The sequence below is a fragment of the Ambystoma mexicanum genome, chromosome 1q (assembly GCF_040938575.1).
Source record: "Ambystoma mexicanum isolate Mex_15411 chromosome 1q, UKY_AmexF1_1, whole genome shotgun sequence".
NCBI classification, from domain to species: Eukaryota; Metazoa; Chordata; class Amphibia; order Caudata; family Ambystomatidae; genus Ambystoma; species Ambystoma mexicanum.
In genome coordinates, this window is record NC_090922.1 from 1,450,932,057 (window position 1) to 1,450,953,090 (window position 21,034).

Genomic DNA, 21,034 nt, shown 5'->3' on the forward strand with positions numbered 1-21,034 from the left:
ATGAGATCAAGAAGAACCATCACCAGATAATTTGACCAAAGCTGAGAGAGATAGTCTAAGAAAACTGACACCAAGGGGATCACGATTAAACCGGCCGACAAGGGTGGGGGGATGGTCATTATGCAAACCACCAACTCTGACAAGGAATGCATGCGGTTAATGGGAGACAGGGAGTCATACAGTAAAAATGATAGAGATCCCACCTTGAGACTCCTAGAAGAAATTAAAAGTTTAACTGACCAAGCAAGGAATGAGAAGTATTAGTAAAGAAGGCCATTTTCTGACTAAAATTGTATCCCAAGGCGGCGGCTTTCTATACTTTACCATAAATCCATAAAATCAACCATCCCCTATCCCCTCCCCCCTCCCGCATCTTCCCCGGAAGACCAATCGTCTCAGCGATTGAGCTTTTAGAGCTACTATCAGTGTACGTGGAAGTGTTCCTAAAACCATTTGTGGAACAGATGCCATCCGATGTCAAGGACTCATATGATATGGATCACACAAAATATGACTGTTAGCAAGGATGAAATTCTAGTTAGAATGGATAGTGAATCCTTATACACTTCTATACCACAAATGGAGTGTCTAGAAATACTCGGTGATTTTTTTGGACAAAATTATGTCTCTCATAACCCCAGAGTGTGCTCTGTTAGCAATGACTGAAAATTCTTTATATAAACATTTGCCCCCGAATTGCAAATTTATTCATGGCCGACTACGAGCAAAAGTTCATATCTTGGAATAACAAACTAGAGCAACATCCAGAACTGTGCCAACATTTGGTGGGGTGACAGATATCTGGAGGGGGCCAAGTGAAACTGATTAAATTCCACGAATGGCTAAACACCTGTAACGAGAATATCAAATTAAAAATTGAATGGAGAAAGACCGAAGTGAGTTTCCTTGATCTATTGATAAGGAAAGCAGAAGACAAACTGGTAACATTATACAGGAAGCCCACTGATAAGAACACCCTGTTGCACTACTCGAGCTTCCATGCGGTTGGGCTGCAACAAAACTTGCCCTACGGGTAATTTTTATGAATATGTCATAATTGCACTGAAAAACGAGTTTGTCAAACATGCAGTGCATCTGAAAGAAAGACTAATGGAGAGGGTATAGCCTAACAAACTAGTTGAAGACAATTTTAAAAGGTTTGTGAAAACTAGTTGTGGTGTGTGCTTGACCCCTCGGAAATAGAACACAGTAGAGACTTATATGTGACACCCCAGTAAATAAAGTATCAGTATTTGCAACATCAGTTTAGAAATTGGTATACTGTAGGACACATGCTATTGAGTAGTCGTAAAGGTTTTCATGGCGAACCTTGAGAAGTCTTCCCTCTGACCATATTTATTTAAAGCGGAAAGAACGCGATGCAGTTGCGTTTGTAAACATGCCCGCGATGGAGTGAAGACGCCAAACTTTTTGACAAGATAAGGAAACTAGAATGAATGAACGCATGCGTAGCATTTAAAGATACAGTTAAAGTAAGCACAGATGTGATCTTACGAGACTTGTAATAACGTAACTATTTGAACAAAATGTTGCAATACTTAATGCCTGGAATCGCAGCACATAATATGGGCGGGAAACTCACCGTAGCATATGAAGAAGTGAGTTGTTGAAATTCAAATGTCGCCGTTCTGACATGCGGTCAGAATAGCTGTGCCTAACAATATGGAATGTCCCCATAACAGGGACATACGTCACAGTTAACATTGTACACGAGATCCTGAAAGGAGCAAACTGGGGTGTTATAAACAGCTAGGAATGTGTACGACTGCACATAAAATAGCAGAACAGGTATAATAGATTATGGAGCTTGACAAGAAAGGTCTTGTTTCCAGCTTTCACAGCACACTTGGCATGCGAAGAGTGTGGAGTGTCAGCAATATACTTCTGCACACACACCTGAAACTGATTTACCAGGAAAAGTGATGGTCAACCTCTGACTTATACCAGTAAGTACACACTCACTTGGGATAGAGTTATGAAAAAAAAGGGAGGGTAAGGAAATCTCTGATATATATATATATACACATATACATATATACACACACACATTACAGGTGACTAAAAAGGAACCTACACTACACCGTGAGAGAACACTGGTTATATGCACAAGAAAGCGAGAGAAGTGAACCCGGAATAGATATGGGGCTGTGGTCCGAGTTAGAGTGCGTATATAACTTATGCCTTCACAATAGTTTCTGCGATAGAGATGAAGGTACTTGAACTGGAAATATTGGGTATGAGAACCCAATTTTCCTTGCCTTATAGGAAAAACACAATAAACCGGTTGACTCTGAAAGTGGAGTTGGTATTTGTCCATTACATCTGTATCTCCCCTATGAATGAAATGTGGAGGTGAGTCAGATGGGGTAATTACTTCCGAGAATTACTTTGACACATCAAGTGCGATTTGAGAATAAGAGAGGGCATAGTAAAATAGATGGCATGAGTTTCTCTTTATTATTTTTATTTTGACAGGTACAAATAATTTGTAAATACCAGGAAATGAGTACACTAAAACAAAGTTATCATCACCACAACAATATTACATGTCAACCTTATCAACATAATATCATGTACAAGATTTATCTATACTTCTCAACAGTTAGACCAAAAGACAAGACAAAACCTTACCACTGACATTACTAGATCTAACAACTAATGAATCCTGACCATCATTATGCAACCCATTACCATACAAATCAAGGAAAGATTTCCACAAAAACCAATAGTCTTCTTTCTTGTCTTGCTTTCGAAACATAATCAACTCAAATTCAGATAACAATCACATCAATAATCCACTCTTCCACTATTGGTTTTATCAGGGATTTCCACACCTTCAAGATCTGCTTCATCGCTAGTACTAAAACCTCATCTATCCAAGCGAGTTCAAGCATTGCCCACTCTTTGCCAATATCAAAACTTAACAGCTTTCTCGGGAATGAGATTGACAAAGTAATGTCCAACCAATCCAATACTTCATGCCAAAAGGTCAACACTCTTGGACAATACCACAACATATGGACTAATGTCCCCCTCTCACTCCTGCACCCACAACAGACATCAGTTATTAAACTCAAAGCCAACATCCGCACCGGAGTCCAGTATAACCTCCTCAAAACCTTCTGATGAATGAGCCACAACTTAAGGTCCATCTTGCTGCTGTATCCAACCCTCCATACATATTTCCAGGCATCATCAATTACACAATCCAAATCTAATTCCCACTTCCCTTTTAAATTGTCCCAAGACTCCATTACCGCAGCTCATTCCCTCATAAGTTGTAATATGTAGACACATTACGTATCGACGAGCTAAACATATTCCAACCCGCTGGTTCCTTCTCCAATGGCATGGACAAAATATTGAATACTTGAAGCAACAGAATTTCTAATTCTTTATATCTATTCAACTCTCTTCCACTCAAATGGAACACTACTTGAAGCTCTTCAAAAGGTCAGCAAGTGTCCATCTTGCAATAAATCATCCAATGACAACACACCTTTTGAGAACCAACTCCTCCAATATAGAAATCTGTTCCCCATCTACAAAGCCGGATTATACCAAATGGACGACTTAAGATTCATAAAAACATTTTCATTAAAGTTAAGTATCCAGCACGACATTAAGTCTTTAGTCACCCTAATAGTCGGTAATTTAGAAGACCCTTTATGCAATTTTCCCATTGAAAAGACATTCCTTAAACGAAATTGTAATAGTGCTTCCCTTTCTATAGTCATCCAGACTGGTTCCACACCCTTTTCTTCAATCATGTATAAGGCTGCTTTTTTTCAAAATAAAGCCACTATAATACTTCTCCAAATCCAGATACCCAAAACCGCTTCTTCCGTATCCCGTAGCAAAATATATCTAGGAAGGAATCTTTGGAGCCTTCCTTTCTCCCCATAGAAAATCTTGAAAAAACTTGTCAAGGTCTTTAAGCAATTGTTTTGGAAAAAATAAGGGAACCAATTGCATAACAAAACTTTAGGCAAAAGTGACATTTTAACTGTATTCATTTTCACCCAAATCTAATCTCAACCATCTCCTAATATCTAAGGATATCTAACAATTTAGCCACATTAAATTGAACAATTTTCCACATCTTTGATCAGAAAACCCCCCAAATATTTCTAACTTCAGACCACCTACAGTTCCATCCTACAAAATCTCCTCTCCCAATTGCAGTTGATAGCGAGAACCTCAGTTTTATCCTAGTTGATTTTGTAACCTCAATATTTGCCCACTTTGTCAAGCACTTCTTTAAGAACCACACTACTCCTCTTAGGATTCGAAAGTACAACTACCATATCATCCGCATAAGAAAGCACTTTCACTTCCTTTGTCCCAAAGTTTAAGACATTTATTCCCCGTTCATTCCGTATCAAAACTACTAAGGGTTCCAATGCAATGTTGAATAAAAAAAGGTGATAAAGGACACCCCTGTCGTGTTCATCTAAGTTTAAAGGCTTCAGACATATTAATCCAAACACGCCCCAATGCAGAATTCTGAAGACAACGTAGCACTCTTCTGTACCTACGTCCGAATCCCATTTTCTCCATAGTAAAATCTAGAAAGTCCCAATTCACTCTGTCGAATGCTTTCTCAGCGTCCATAAAAACCAAAGCAGCATCAATACGGTTATTACTATAAAGGCTTATTATGTCAATTATGTCTGAATGTTTTATTCATTTTTATAGATGTTGTGGCTCACCCCAGTGTATGTGAAACAAGACACAATTGGTACTTCGTTTCTTGTCCTGACGAAGGCTGCAACAGAATGACACCATCTGTGATGTCCTGCCCCGAGAACCAAAACACATGTCGACCTAAAAATCTGTTGGAATGTTAATATACAGACTGCGTTACTTCTATTGAAGCAAACCTAATATTGTGTCAATGAACAATTGTGGACAGTGACGGATGATACTCATTTTGGGTAAAATCAAGACATACTGCTACAAGTAGAATGCGAATGGGTGGAGAAAAGACTGAGTAAAATTGCGTAGTGAATTATGTGATAACTTAAAAACAATTTTTGGAATAAAATGGACAAAATGTTTTGAAAGAAAATAGTGAGCAAGTGTTTATGGTCATCCTCTATCCACTGGTCCGCTGTTTTATATATTCTTCTGTGTACTGCTTGAAGGACCAGGGATTAAATTCAGGTACCCTTTATTTTTGCAAACTGGACTCATTGATGGACTCGTGAGTCCACCTGCTCTGTGAAGGATTCTGGGTCACTGCAAAGCAAAGGAATATCGCCAGCTTAAACTAGGTAATTATGCTGTTAATAGAGGAGCATGTGAAGTGAGCGATACTATTTAGCACAGATTAGATAATTCAGTTCATTTGTAGGCATTGCATTACTGATGAGAAGTTGAATGTGCATGTACCACTTTTTGTTTTGCTGCAAATCAAAGTATATTTATCCTGCGAACTTTTGTTGCAAAGCCAAGGTTGATTTGGCAGAACTTTGCATATCGTCACAGGTAGAGACTAAATTTAGTGAATGTGAAAAAGCACTTCTGACTACAGTCTGTGCCATTACAAAATATCCGCAGCATAATTCAAGGGGGAGCGGGTAATTGTGGAAACAAATCACTGGCCTCTGCAATTTTTACTAAGCAAGAGAATCAGATCAGGGAATTTGTTCCAGTCAAGAATTACTTCCTGGACATTAGCACTTCAAGGATTTCCTGTAGAAGTGCAATATGGACAAAATAAAAAGCACAGTTGCCCAAGGACTAGCAGAGTTGCATGATTGTTCTGTGCACCCGACACACAGCTATAGACAAATTTGAATGAATGTGAGCAATGCCCTCACAAGGCATTCAACGAAGAAACATGCATTTAACAACTGTGTATATAGATGGATCTGCATACCATGTACAAAATTATACGGAAAAGCGCGTGTAGCAGGAATAGGAAACATGGTTTAAATGTGACAACATTTAAAGAGCAAGCATGAGGATAGGCCCCAAAAGTAGTCAAATGGCAGAACTGGCCTACCTACAACAGTAGAAAATACTCAACGAAATAGTTCTAGCCACTGAATCTGTGCGCGAAATAGTTTTGTGGAGTATTTACCTGGCTGGATGTTGAAAGGCATGCTCACCTATAAGAAGCCACTTAAATATGGCAAGATGATTCAGGCTATAGACAAACTTGTGTCAGAAAATGACTGGATAACCCATTGGAGGAAACTACGTGGTCATTTCAAAACAACAGATGAGGATAAGGAAGGAAAAGGCAGATCAATTAGCCAAAATTGGAGCTGTAATTGGGGGCAGGGGCGATGACAGGGGAAGGGTTGTTTCCTATTGAACACCCGCTTGGTGAAATACAGGTAGATGCAATAACACGTTCCAAAACCTGTGGCACAATGGAGTTTTGATACTCCAGATCAAGACTTGATCAAGGCACAAAAGGAAGATCTTATTATAGGCCCATTCTACAACCATTTTCTAGATGCAGAACAAAATCCTCAGACTGAAGGACTGCAAAGGGAAAGAGGAATTAAGAGTGCCATTAAAAAAACAAGAATAATTGGGATACAGGATGGACTGATTAGAGAATCTGTGACAGGCCAAATCCAATGAGTAGTGCCTTTGTCATTTTGGTGATTGATGTTACATCATGCCCACAATGCCATAACTGCAGGGCACAGAGGTTCACATAAAACTTTGGACATTTCAGAAGATTAGGCTATTGGCCATACATGTCCCAAATTGTTGAGCTCTACACCAGAGGGCGTTTAGTGTGTTCCCAGTTTCAACCTGCGTCACCAGTTTATAGGGCACCATTAATGTAAAGGGGTTGGACACTCCCATGGTTTGATTTACAAGTCGACTATGTCAGGGGGGGTGAGCATGGGGAAACTGGTACATGCTGAGCATAGTTTGTCTAATATCTAAATGGGTGGAGTGCATTCCAGCTCCAGACTGCAGTGCACAAACGGCAGACACTACTTGCAAATCATTTTTATTCAAGGTTTGGTATAGCGTGAGACTGTGGAAATCATTTCACTAGTGCATTAACAATAAATATGGAGAATCTGGGGTGTGAAGCACAAGCTACACATTTCTTACCGGCGCTCCTCTTCAGAGGGAGTGGAACGGTGTAACTGATCAATAGTTGATATGTTGAAAGTTTGTAGCTAAATCAGGATCTAGTTGGGATTTGCTGCTTCCATTGGTACTAAAGGCCCTCAGGTTGACGCCTTCAAAATAAACAAATCTCAGCTCCCATGATATCTTGACAGGAAGAAAACTAGTTTTGCCACAACACTTAATTTACAAAACAAATGAACAGGTGCTTGTAAAAGCGTCCACAATTCATGAATATGCGGAAGAATTGAGAAAGCACTTCCAATACAAGTCTACATTTGCGCAGCGAAATTCGGAAAAAAGGCAGCCGACAAAGCAAAGACATGATCGGAAGGCATCTGTGAGAACGTGAAATAGGATATCAGGTATATAAGTTTACCTTCGGAAATAACAAAAACTTCCTGCAGCATGGCAAGAGCCATATAGATTTGTAGATAAGGTTTCACCTGTGGTCTACAGAATTGCTAAAAAGGAGGGCCGAATTAACAGTGGAACCGTTTGTCTATGTTAATCAAATTACGCCCTTACACCAGAAACATGGAATTAAGACTAGATCGTGTTGAGAATAAAAAAGTGAAGCGCTTACCTATTAAATAGAATTACCAGCCGTCAAAAATAGTTTTAAAAAAAGGGGGGGGGGGTATATAAAGCTAGTGAATAAAGATGTGAATGAGTAACTAAGAAAAGAGTGTGGCGTTTGAGATATTACCTGACAAATACCATGCAATATTAATTTGCTCAATTCAGGTTCTTTTCAGGTAAAAGGATTTCTTGGCTGTATTTTATGTAATTTGGTATAATTTGCATTCGTGCGCATAACTGATTGGATTTCAGATATCCCAATGAGAAAGGAAAAGTAAAAAGTAAAGGGTTTGATGTGCTCGATTCCTAAATTGTCTTTTCTTTTTAAACTAGAAAAATAATGTCCCCCCCCCCAAATCAGCGCTGGATCCCTGGAGGATGCCACTGGAATCGAGTCCCCTGGAAAGCCCCCTGTACCGAAGAAGGGAGGGATGAAGATGACCCTGAAAGATGTGAAGATTATGATGCCGACTAAGTTCCCGGATGGAGGTTCATTTCACCAAGAACAGTTTCCTGTGCGATTCTTACAATTACAAAGACTTTATTTTTATAAACTGATTATCACAAATTGATGTTTACCGACTTACATCGGACTGAGGCCAATGGCACAGTTTAATAGACAAGTTTTCTGAAAGTGAATGTTTTTCTTTAATATTTAATTTAAAATAGAAAAAAGAAATATTCAACAAATATTATACATAATGTTCTTGCGTATGAATATTACCAGTTGCATGATGTTAGTTTGTGGCTGATAAGATTAAGATAAAATTGTGCTCAAGATCACACTGAAAACGTTTTGAAGCTGGAAGAAGCACATGTGTTTTAGAGCACCTATGTTAGTTTTTCTTGCAGTAATTTTGGGTTGTATCCCAGCACAAAAAAAAAAATTAAAACAAAACAAAAACACTCAGGAATCTAGGCTCTGCATTTCAACATCTAGACTCCACATTTTATTATTCACATTAAGGCGAGGGTTTGAATTTTAACTAGGGCCAAGGGTGTGAGACGCAATGATGGACTCAAGAGTACGAGTCTCCAGCACAGAGCACATGCTAGAGAATGATCACTTTGCTCCATGAGGCCATTTTAAATGGGCTGAGATGCACTAAAAATATTACCAACATGAAACAAACACTAATTAGCCCAACCCCATTTAACATGCAACTGATTCCCATAATAACATTCAGTGCAAATTAGTCCATGATGGAAGCAGGCTGCAGATTGACCGAATTGCATGATGCTCTGAAAATAGAAAAGAAAAACAATTTAAACGTGCAGGCTGGATCTGTGCTGTAAGCTGAGGAATGTGAAGATGTGTTATACTAAAATCATGCATTGTTGTGGGGCAGTACGAAATGTAGCAAGTTCCATTCAGCAATGCAGTGTGTGTTTTGGCTAAAAGGCAGAGGAAATCACATGACGTTTTAGTGGGATGATCTGGTCAAATGGAGGTGCTCTTGAGTGACAGGGGTTTTATGAAAAGGGTTTGAGGCCGAGTTTCTGGGCATTCTTGCACTCACTGATGGAGGAGGCAGAAGTGCAGGTTCCTGGGCAGACTGAGTCCAGTGCTTCCAAGCTGACTGTCTGCTGGGCTGTCTCTCCTGGTTTGGCAATCATTAGAAGAGCTGCAAAGTCTCGAGCAATCTGATCTGTGAAGGACCCTGGTCACTGCCAAGTCGAGTCAGGGAATATCGCCAGTTTAAAATATGCAATTATGCTGAATTGAGGGGCGTGTGAAGTGAGTGATACTATGAAGCACAGATTAGATCAATTTATTTGTAGGCGCTGCATTAATGGAGAGGTTATATGCGCATGTACACTGTATTTCTCCACGTTTTGCTGCAAATCAAAGTATATTTATCCTGCCAACTTTTATTGTGAAGCCAAGGTTGATATGGCAGAGCTTTGCACATTATCACAGATGGAGCGTTGAAAGGCATTTCAGAAAAAAACATTATATTGTGAATTACAAATTGGGTGTACCAGTCACTATGTAACTTGCATATTTCTCGTTTATGATAAATATAAATTTGAAAAGGTAATTTAGTCTCATTGTACTATTCTGCATTTAAGTCTTATCGGTGTGCATAGTTAGAGTGCGCGCTAAGAAAGTGGGGCAGAGTAAATAAGAGGCTGAATGAATGTTTTATATTTAATATGCATGCTTTACATTTGTTGAAACACAGCCAAAATGGCATAAGTGATGTTGTAGACAAAACATCACAGGAAAACATGAGCCATTTATTCAGAGTGTATCAGTCCAGTATTATTAGTGGCCCTGGTGACGGAATTAGGCAGTATTCTGAAATTAGTCTCGCGACTAAAAATACCACCATAGCAAAATACCACAATATACTATTACATTGCATACAGTAGCCATGCAACCCTGCGCAAAACTGATGGCTCACAGTCAGCAGAATCAAGCCCAGCCTGCAATGACTGGCACATGGCCTCCTTTCCATCCATGATTTCCAACAATCCATCCTTTCCTCCCATTCGGGATGTGGTTTGCAGCCATAGCTATGACTTCCCATAGTGTGAATGAAAGTTTAGCCAATGCATAAGTAGCATTAATGGATTTTAAAGCCATGCTACTTACTGGCAGAGAAAAAGCTTTTTGTCAAAGTATAAAACCTTTCATCATCCCAGTCAGGGGGAATAGTCAGATAGGTAGCGGCCCTGGATAATGTGTTTGCCTGCACGACCAACATTCGGGAGATGGGCGCCTGGATCCATGCCACTTTTTGGTGAGATCTTAGTGATTAGAAGAAAAAAAAATATGAAACAGGATTGGTCTCTGGGGTTTCCCCAATTTGCCATTACTCTACACTCTTTAGAGCATTACAGAAAGGGAAGATAGGTCTTTGAGGTATCTTATCCAAAATATCAGTAAAGTCATCCTGCTGGTAAACTGTGGAAGGCCTTCCCCATTCCAGAAACTCTGTAGCCCTACTCAAACACCCTTGGTATGAGCTGAAGGTTCCAATGTAGCAAACTCCACCTCGTGGAGAGTTATCAAGGCAACTTGCATCTCTCAAAGAGTTGATCAAGTGTTCCATCCTAGACCTGCCATGGAAAGGCAGGCACTGCAGTCTTCCGTTTTGGACACCAGAGGGGAAACGGGCATTTGGGTCCCAAAATACACACACCTCTTAAAGCTGGTCTTAGGAGTAGACATTTCGAAAAACCAAATTATATAGATCACTCCGTGACGTCATGCTCGAGAGCATACAGTGGCCATCAAGGGGCATCGAGTCGACAACGCCCTGTGCAGAGAAAAAGGTTTCCAAAGCAGAGGATGCTGGATGGAAAAAAACCAAAGATGAGAAATTTGTGAGAGGACAATCCATTCAAAATACTGATACCTTAAAAGTGCAACCATCTTTCACTGGATAAGATTACATGTGCCATTTAGCCAAATGCCACGTTAACTTCAAATGAGGCCTGAAATCGTGCTACATCCAAAGAGCCGAGCTACGCAGTCAGTGTACAAGATAGGATGCAAGTGCCAACAGCCGTTGTCCTCCCTTGGCATGTTGTTTGTTTTATTATTTATAACGCACTCCAGACCCAAGGGTATCAGGGAACAGCAGTTACAAGGAAATGCGAAGCCTAATAAAGAAATATTCTACATCCGATGCACGGAAGGATATTTCTCTACATTTTCCACAAGTGCAGAGTTAAAGCAGTCAGTATCGTTTCTAAAAACACACACTGTTCAAATAAAGATAAAGCAGAAGGGGTTAAGTAAATAAAGTGAACTGGAAAAAGCACTGTAAAGGCGGTATCAGGTAATATTTTCTCCAGCAAAAATATCGCCGAACATATGGTCGTCGGGAACGGCCATAGGCGATATTTTTGGTGGCGAAAATATTAGGTGCGGGGGTGTCCCCCGCAGGGTCCATGTGTTATTTTTGCCGCAAAAATATGGCGATATTTTTGCTGCGAAAATATCACATGGAACCGTAAAATCGTGGTGGTGCAACTACAAAGAAAAAGATGCTAAACAATGGACCAATGGGAAAAGGCACCCAATAACACCCAAGGTCTGGAAATTCCCATAAGAAAAATTAATTCTCATTACTGCCCATGATCCTGGTAACTGAAGCGTTAAACGTATTTACACAAATGTTCATTTGTACTTGTTCAACATTTATGTTTTCAGAATAAACAAATGCACAAATCCATTATATTAATTCCTTGCAAAGTGATTAGAAGAAAAAAAACACAAAAGTCAAAACATAAATCACTGGACTACCCCTAGCCTCATAACAGTACGCTTCTGGATGCCATTCGGGTCCTAGGTCTAACCACGCACAGAAAGCTGAGCAAATGCAGGGTTCACAGAGTACCTTTCTAAACAGGTATAGAAAGTCCTCAATTACTTGCCACAGCTATTTCCTCATGGGACGCAGCTACAAAAGCTCCAGGTGATGAAACATATAGGTTCCGAGTCCAAGCACCTCTTTTACAATCTGTTCCATACCTCCGAGTTGAGTTTGCCTTTAGGAGGGGACTGCTCCGAGATCTATCGATCGCATTCTTTGATTGAAGGAAAAAGGTATGTATGGATGGCATTTTATCTTTGGCTACAAGAACATCTTTCATAGCAACAGACTGCTCCTCTGGGGTGCAGCTGCCTCCCAATGGTGGAAGAGGAAAGTTAAGTGTTCTCAGATTTCTCATTTTCCTTTCATCCTCCATTGGGTCGAGCTTTTTATGCAACAGTTTAGAGTCTTCCTTCAGGGCATCACACTGCTTTTGCAAGGTGGAAAGTTGTTCTTCCCATAGCTTCTGGTTACTCTCCAAAGCAGTGGCTCGCGTGGCGAGTGATTCCATCGCACCCTTTATCTCATCCACAATCTCCTTCATTCTGGTGTCAATCTGAGAAAGCAGTCCTTGAAACATGGTTGAATCTGGTTGCAATACATCGGTTTGGGTGGTTTGTGCTTCCATGGGCTCACAGGTTACTGGTGGAGTTTTAGATCTGGCTCCAGTGCCAACTGGCTGATTCCTTGCAGGTGGGGGATGTGGGGCTTTGTGTACTGCATCTTTTTTTGGTCTTGCTCCAGGAGACAGAGGCTCTTTACTTCCAGGTAGGACTATACCCCAATCTTTATCTGACTGGAGATCACCAACAATACGCAATAGGGCCAAATCTATCCCCTTTGTTACTACATCTGAGATTTCAGATGTCCACTGTCTACCCAGTTCAGAGTCATGCGCGAGGTCTGGACTAAATTGGGGCCTCTGAGAAAGATATTGGTCCATAACGCCAGATCGCAGGTTTCCCACACCAAAGTCACTGGTCACACTCCTATTTGGATGATTATTCCCCCTCATAGTTGACTGTTCCAAGGAGGGTAAGCAAAGTAATAATCCAGTTTGGAAGGCTTCATTGAAGAGCCTCCAAGGAGGACTCCTCCCCCACACTGCAAGCGATGGTTTCTACTGAAAATAGAGTCAGCAGTGCAGGATGCAATATGACATCACAGCAACAGATTGTAAGATTACTGAGGTCACAATTCAGTTCAGATGAGAACATCTGAGGCATGTGAATGGTATATTGACTTAACACGCCTGGTCATAGTGACCAAGCGTACCAAGATTGGAATTTAAAAACACCTGTTCAATTTTTCTTGGCTCAGACTCCCACCAGCAGTGAACACAAGTGGAAGAATTTCACAAACCCACAATACAAGCCGACTAATTTGGAAATGCGAGGCCTGGATGCAGGAGTTCATCCGTTCATTATGAAAGCATGTCCACCACAGACTACCTTACTGGCAGAATGAGTAAGAGAAAAATCAAATTTAAAAAACAATTCAAGCACTTGCTTTGAGATGGGCCTCAATTTTCACTCCCCCAACCACTGGCTAGTCATAATGGACTGGGCTAGCAAAGAATTGTGTGTTGCCTGCATGTGGAGAACTGATTTAAAGTTAAGCCTAAAAAGAATAATCCACTTGAGCATCTGGATATAGAAGGGACTAAAGAAAAACTGTTCCAAGTAAGTGAATGGTTAAATTAGACAAGGTACCAAAACCCCTCCACAGTGGGTAGGTCAACCTTTGCCTACCTCCAATACACCCCCAATCATAAATCAGGACAGACCAACCCAAGCAAAAAGGCTGCTTTCCTCCCAAATGGCCACCAACGTCCAAATAGCATCACCATTCAGTTTGTGGTAAAATATAGACTTGAACATTAGTCGAAAAGGGTACCTGGGAGAGGGGTTACTTTGGAAGAAGCAGCATGATTGACAACCATTGTTGCAATTAAGAAAAACTGCTCCTTTACGCAGAGATCTTCAAATGAAGCTCAGCAACTGTGATACAAAAGATTGTTTGAATCACTTATTGAGCTCCGAGATCATATTCTGAAGTCACGCTGCGTTGGGCTAGCATCTCACAAATAACCTATTCAGCCACATGAGGTGGCATGCTTACATGAGCTGCAATAATTACAACCTTCTAAAATGAACCAAATCATACCAAAAGCAGCTTTAACAAATAATGAGGTGTGTGGGAGCAAATATTTTCTAACTAAGTCTTTAAAAAACACATCCACAGGGCTGCATGTTCTTCCACTTTGAATAATGGTGTGGGTGGTTCTGCTCCTGCTCCAGAGCTACTCCCAATGGATTAAGTGCGTTTATTTTCATTCGAACTTGGATATCAGTGTTAGCATGTTGCTGGCTAGTATGGGGATGTATTAAAGTTTTTGACATTAATTGCAAGCAAACTTTATTTGCACTAAACGGCAAACAGAAGTTTCACTGTGCATGGCTGGTCTAAGGGTGTCAACATTGCACCAACTATGAAGTGTGCTTAGGGTGACGTGCACCATTTTAAAGAAAACAGACATTTCGTCGGCAGTCAGCATGTGGAGAGTGCATTACCCTTAAGTAAAAAGTATGTAAACTAAAGCACTCACACTGCAGGTCTAGTGGGACTGGAGTATGTGCAAGGCCTGCTTTCTCAATGCCCTCTGGTCTCCTTCCTTTGTGCACCTGAGAAGTGTCCTACAAGATGCCACAAGCCTCATCAAGGGACTACACAGATACAACCACTTCACCCTGGCCCTCAGACATTCACTAGCTCCACTGCACGCACAAATCACCTTCAAGACTTGCTGCATCGGCGCCTTCAAGTCACCCAGCTACCTTGCAAAGATACTTTGCATCTCCGGTGGACTGCACACCACTAGAAGCCAGGAAACATTCAGACTTTCAATCCGCCCCTGCAAAAAGGAAAGGACCTGAAAACGAGACCCCTCTGCCTAGGCTCAAGATTATGGTACCTCCTCCCAGTCAGCATCAGACACGCCCCCACGTTCCTACAATTACTAAAAGAACGCGAGAACCACCTCTTCAAGGAGGTTGTCATGATCTCTGCTTCCAAAAGGTCAGGGTTTTCCCAACTCCCTTGGAAGCAGATCCATAACCCAGGTTCCGAGTGCCAACCAGTCCCAATTGGGACCTTTTGGACCCAGTCCTGGCGCCAGTGGCACCAGGCTCAAATATGCCCAGTCCCAGCGCTGGAAGAGCCGGGCTCATAATGCTTGGGTGGACTTACCTGCAGCAGACCATGCTGCTTACTTGCCTGCCAGTTGAGCCTCTGATCCTCTTCTGTTTGGAACTACTTTTCCTGTTGGGTGGGGCAGGAGCCACTCCCTAGGTTCAGAACACTGGAACTCTTCTGGAAAGCAGGAACTCTTTTCTTACCTAGGCGTGGCTGTGGAAGGAGACACCTAAGCACTACAGGAGGCTATTTAAACCACACCCGATGGATGAATCTTGCTTTGCGTTATTCTGCATCCTCTGCAGCAGAACGCTCATCGTGTCTTCTGCATCTGATCCTGGGCCGAAGGAAAGAGACTTACCATCCTGAATCCAGTCTTCAGCAACACCTATAAAGACAAGAAAGAACAGGTTAGCATTACGGTCTTCAGTGACAGCGCTTCACTTACCTGGTCCATCGGCTGTCACCAACGCCTCGCGCTGCATTCCGGCACCTGAAAGACAAAGGCTTACCTACTCTTCGTGCGCTCCAGAGGTCTTGCACTGCATTCCGGCATCTGAAAGACAAAAGCTTACCAACTCTTCGCAAGCTCCGGAGGCCTTCGGCGCTGCATCCCGCATCCGAAAGACAAAACAAGGTGCGTTTAAAGACATTGGGGAACTTTAATACTCACGTGCCATTACTCCTTTCCACATCTAACCCAGTGGGTATTCCGGCACCCTGCAGCCGCTCCGAACTAGTACCTGCAAAATAAAAAGAGTTAGAGCGCATCGTGAAGCAGGCAACAAGCGCTTACTTGCGTGCTTCCAGGCGCTTCTATTCATCACACAGGCTCCATCTTCAACTCACTTCAGCCCGTCATCCGCCATCGCCGGAACCCTGCAAAACAAGAGACATCATTATTAAAGACTTTTAAAGACATTAGAATTACTCGAAACTTACAGTTCGTGCAGTAAACGACGGACAGCAGTCCTCTGAAGTCAAGAGGCCTGCTCCCCTTATCCAGTGAAGAAACTGGTTACAGCACCCTGCCCCGAAGCAGATGGCGCACGGCGTTCACTTACCTAAGGTGAGAGCGTTAACCTTTGGGGTTCTACAGGAGAAGAGAAAGGGAAGAAGAGAGACATTCAATAACCCAGTTCATTAATCCCATATTTTCTATCTGCAGACATCTTACCCTTCGAGTCATACATACAGTGCACAGAGGTCCAGCCCAAAGAACCAGCCGTGTGTTACACATCACCTTTGAAGATACGGTATACGCCCAGTCAAGACCGGCGCCTCTACGGGAATCAGGTGAGCGTTAGAGGTCTCTTCTCAACACCTAAGCCATTACATCTCTCCTGTGCCACCCGATTAGCTAGATGCCATCCGCCACTCTCCACTCTGCACAGTTGTACCCATCTGTATCCTAACCCTGCTGTTTATTCTGTTATCTCTGAAAAGCACTCCTTTATGCATCTGTAATTTCGTATACTTCCAAGTGCTCCGCTGCTTCTTGGATCCAGGTTTCGCTCAAATATAATTACCAGTGAGGTTATTTGGAGCAGGTACACAGCCGAATGAGGTACCAGAGAAGAGTTCTTACCCATCTTGAACCTTTTGAAAGACAGTGCACCTATGCCACAGGATTTAGACTTTTTCCCCCCAAAAAAGGATTTAAATCCTAGATAGCATTAATAAGTATTTTGGAAGCTCGGTTTGAAAGTTAGCTCACTGAAAATTAGCACACATCTGGAGCTATATGCCTTGTGAAAATTAAAATGCCAGATGACATTGGCACTGCTCCCCTGCAATACAAGCTCTGTGGAAGCTTTAGACCTCTCAAATTGAACATGAAATAATGTCCTAGGACTGGCATCTGCCATAGTAAAATTAACTAAAATGTACTTCAAAATGAACACATTTAACATAGGCATTACACCAAACTCCTTAAATCACTAACTGGTTGGGGCACACCAGTCAAATACTGTCTGCCCAAGCCAAGAACCAATATTTTGGCATACAGTTCAACATTTTAGATTAAAACCAATTTACTTAAGTTACATATCACAGAAAGCGATTGGGCTGATTTACAACTGCTTCATCTTTTGAATTCAGGGTAGATGTTTTAAAGTAAATTTAATTCTCTGCTGTAGATTGGCAACCTTCCAAACCCCAAAAGAATGTGGATGTAAATTTATTTAATAAACTATTCATTGCAAACTATATTTTTCTGGCCTCCTATTGAGGTTGGGATTGTTGCATGTCAAGTTATTAAAATGGAGTGGGCTGTCCGGGACCGAAAATAGGAACAAAATATATATATTATACTTGCCTTTCAAGGTTGGATTTTGTAGCTTCTTTGGTCACCCAACTAACAAATAATCCAACAGCCCCACAAGGGTTGTCCCCAGTCTAATACTAAAGTGCTGGGATGAAGCAACACGAATATATTGACAGCTTAACAGCACATGCAACAGTATGGATATTTGCCAAGAAAAGCATCATTGATCCCATTGAAACACTCCTGCAATGCACAATCAAGGATCCAAATTTTCTCCATCTAACCGATGGAGCCTTACGTTCTAGTGCATTTTGAGAACCAAGTTCACCCATCCCAAACATTCCCCCTTACCCTAGTTCAACTACCCTCCCACCCCGCACCCCAAAACTGTGCGTGCTGCTCTATAATCCAAGTCACTATGCATTAGTGTGCAATGCAGTCAGTGTCTCTGTCTGCGATATTTGCTTGTCTCCTTGATTGGTAGTGGAACATTCCCAATAGGTAAGCTTCCTCACCTCCCACTCCCTCTGCCCTCTATGTATATATGGGTCTATTTCTCAGAATCTGATTTCTCTGGCCGGATTGTGCGTCGATTGCCTTGTGAAAGCTGCTCCTTCAAATTGGCACGTCTTGGAGGAGTGTGGCTTGCGCTATAGATGAGGGTGGAGATTTAGTTTTCCATTGGATGACCAGGAGTTTCCTTGCTGTGAACAGCATGAGGCTAATGTGTTGGCAAACTAAGGTGTCTGCATGCCATTCAGAGTCTGCCCCCAGCAGAACCTCAAGATAAAGCGACATATGCCCCTTTAATGTCTAACCTGCTGGTGCACTTCCCTCCGGAAGGAAGTGCGGTCAGGGCATTGCCACATTATATGTCCCATTCTACCCAGAGCGCTGCAGCCCCTCTAGCATTCTTTGGAAGATGGGGGCTATCCCCATTTTATGGAGTTTGGCTGGGGTGTAGTACAGTTGTTGCAGGATTTTAGATTGCATTTCTCCATTTTTGAGTCTCACTGAGATGAGCAGTATAGCTGTGTAGTGTTGAAGGATGTCGGGTATGCCAACCTGGATCACTAGGTCCTCAGACCAGGCCATCGCTAGTGTAGGATTCCTGCCTAGGTTGTTGGGATCGCCATCTGATAACATTTTTCCCACATCTCCGTGCCTTCCAAGTGTTATTCCATCTCCTCACATGGTGCCAGATCTAGAAGACAGGAATTCTGCGTTGTGTGGGCGTGTATCGGGGCTTGTATCGTTTGGTATGTTGCCAGTCTCGCTGATCGAGTCCCAACCTAGTGCGTGAAGCCTGGAATTGCAAGAGCGACCTCTCTTTGCGAATGTCCATCAGCAGTATATCTGCCAAGTCCTGCTCCTGCTTGCGATGCACTCCGTGCTACTCCGTACGATAGTATTGCCCGAATGCTGGACCATAATGGTGCGTTCTGGGTTGGCATCCCCTGTGCAGCCCTCAGTTTATGTCATTGGGAGATTGTTGGCCCTGTAATCAGATGCCTTTTAATGTTTGCCGGTAGCCTGTTTGGGGGAATGGCCAGGATTTCAATGGGCGTCAGCGGCTTCAGTAGAGCAATTTCCATTGCCCTCCAGCTTGGAGTCAGACGTGTCTAGCCAGCGCTTCATCCAACAGACCTGGGCCGCTTGATCGGCTCACGGATGGTGCTGCAAGCCCAGTTTGTCTTGCCCGCCTGTAGTACTGAGAGGCAAACTCACGCCTTCCTCCCCGCTCCAAATAAAAGTAGCCATTGCTTTGTCTAGATCCTTCATTGAAGTGGGTGATGGGCTGACTGGGATCATCATTGAAATATAAAATCAATTTGGGGAACAAGTTCATTTTCAGCGATTTTATCCTCCACGTCAGGGAGAGGGCAAGAGCATCCCATCTGCATGATGCATGGCAGATATTTTTATAGTGTTTGGGTAATTTAGGTCCCGCAGGTAGTCTAATGAGGCGCTTACATTTATACCAAGATATTTAATATGCTGTGTTTGAAGTGTGAATGGGGCCACCCCGCTCGTGTCCCACGGGATGTCTTATCGTAGAGGTATGACCTCCATTTGCACCAATTGATCAGATATCTGGCCATCGGTCCAATCTCTAGCAGTATTTCTCGAATGTGTGGTAGGGAAGTAGGGTCATTGCTGATGTAAAGCAGCAGGTCGTCTGTGTAGAGAGAAATGCAGTGTTCCTCCCTGCCCGGATGTATGCCTGCCCCAACCGTAATACGCCCAAAGTTTTATTGGCTATTGTCTCTATGGAGAGGGCATAGAGCAGCAGTGATAGAGGGCACACGTGACATGTGCCCGATTGTAGATTGAATGCAGGAGATGTAGTGTCGGTAGTAACCACTGAGGCGGACGGCCTGTGTATAGCAGTTTAATCAGTTGAACAAGAGTGGGGAAGCCGTATCAGGGCAGGACCCGGATTATAAATTCCCACTGCACCTTGAACGCCTTTTCTGCATTGACTGCCAATACCATATTGTTTATCAGAGAGATATGCCTATAAGAGCCACATAGCTCATGGTCCCACCCACCTTTGTGGAACACGGTTTGCCGCGAGCATTGATCTCGGGGGCCAGCCCCAGAAAATTGCCTCATTAAATACATCCTCCAGTCTCAGGACCACCTCCTCTCCGATGTTTTTGTAGAAATCAGTGGTGATCCCATCGGGGCCAGTAACTTTACAAGCGCAATAGCAGCATTATCCGCCGGGAATTTCTGCTCACGTGATGCGAGCTTCTAGTGCTGCCCTGTGGTCTGGTGGGATCGTTTGTATCGCTATGGAGTCCAAGAAAGACTAAATCCTGTGCTGTGTATGCGTCTGATGCTGTATAAAGGTTTTGATAAAATTCAGCGAATCAAGCATGGATTTTGCCATCTCTGACCATAAGGTTACTTGCCTTATCCCTAATTGAGGCAATGGTTTGCGCGGCTTACCACTGCTTGTCGCTCTAGGTAGTATGCTTGCGACCAGCTGGTATACGATTTCTGGGCCCTTTCCGCGGTTACTTGTCTAATCTTTGCCCTCAATTTGTTCAGCTGTGGCCTTAACTGCTTATTGCTTGTTTCTTTGCGACACCTTTCTACCCTTTTGATTTCTGCCATTAGCTGGGTTTCAACTTCCCACCTGCCAACTCCACACTTTGCGCTTGGGCGCCCAGCACGAGATACATGCCCTTGTATGAATTCTTTGAAGGCGTCCCAACACTTGTATGCTGTGTAGTTCTGCACTAGATTGAGTTTCCAGAAACCCTCCATCGTCAGCAAGTTGTTCTAGGAGATCTGGTTATTGCATCATATGCAGATTTAATTGCCATGTGGTGGATCTGCGTACTGTGCCTGGGAGGGAGATGCGCAGTAGGACCGGGGTGTGATCAGAGAGTGGACAGGAGGATCGCACATTCAGTGACTAGGTGGATAGTGTTGGCTGGGATTAGCCAATAGTCTAGCCGTGAATAGCCATCGTGCGGGTTAGAGTAGAACGTCAAGTCTTGGTCCTGCCCATACATACTTCTCA

General features: G+C 42.6%; 1 protein-coding gene across 4 annotated transcripts in view; it reads right to left on the bottom strand.

Moving 5' to 3' along the window:
• The window catches only part of KIF2C (kinesin family member 2C), a 1,350,025-nt gene that overhangs the window by 1,217,786 nt on the left and 111,205 nt on the right, over positions 1-21,034 (bottom strand). The window contains exon 1 of one of the 4 annotated variants that reach the window (XM_069642338.1): positions 12,100-13,169. The exons of 2 other annotated variants lie outside the window; for them this stretch is intronic. In XM_069642338.1, coding sequence (XP_069498439.1) covers positions 12,100-13,053 — 954 coding nt within the window. In that variant the 5' untranslated portion in view covers positions 13,054-13,169. Of the gene's footprint in view, positions 1-12,099; positions 13,170-21,034 lie in introns of those variants that run through there. One more of the 4 variants, XM_069642337.1, reaches the window with a different exon arrangement.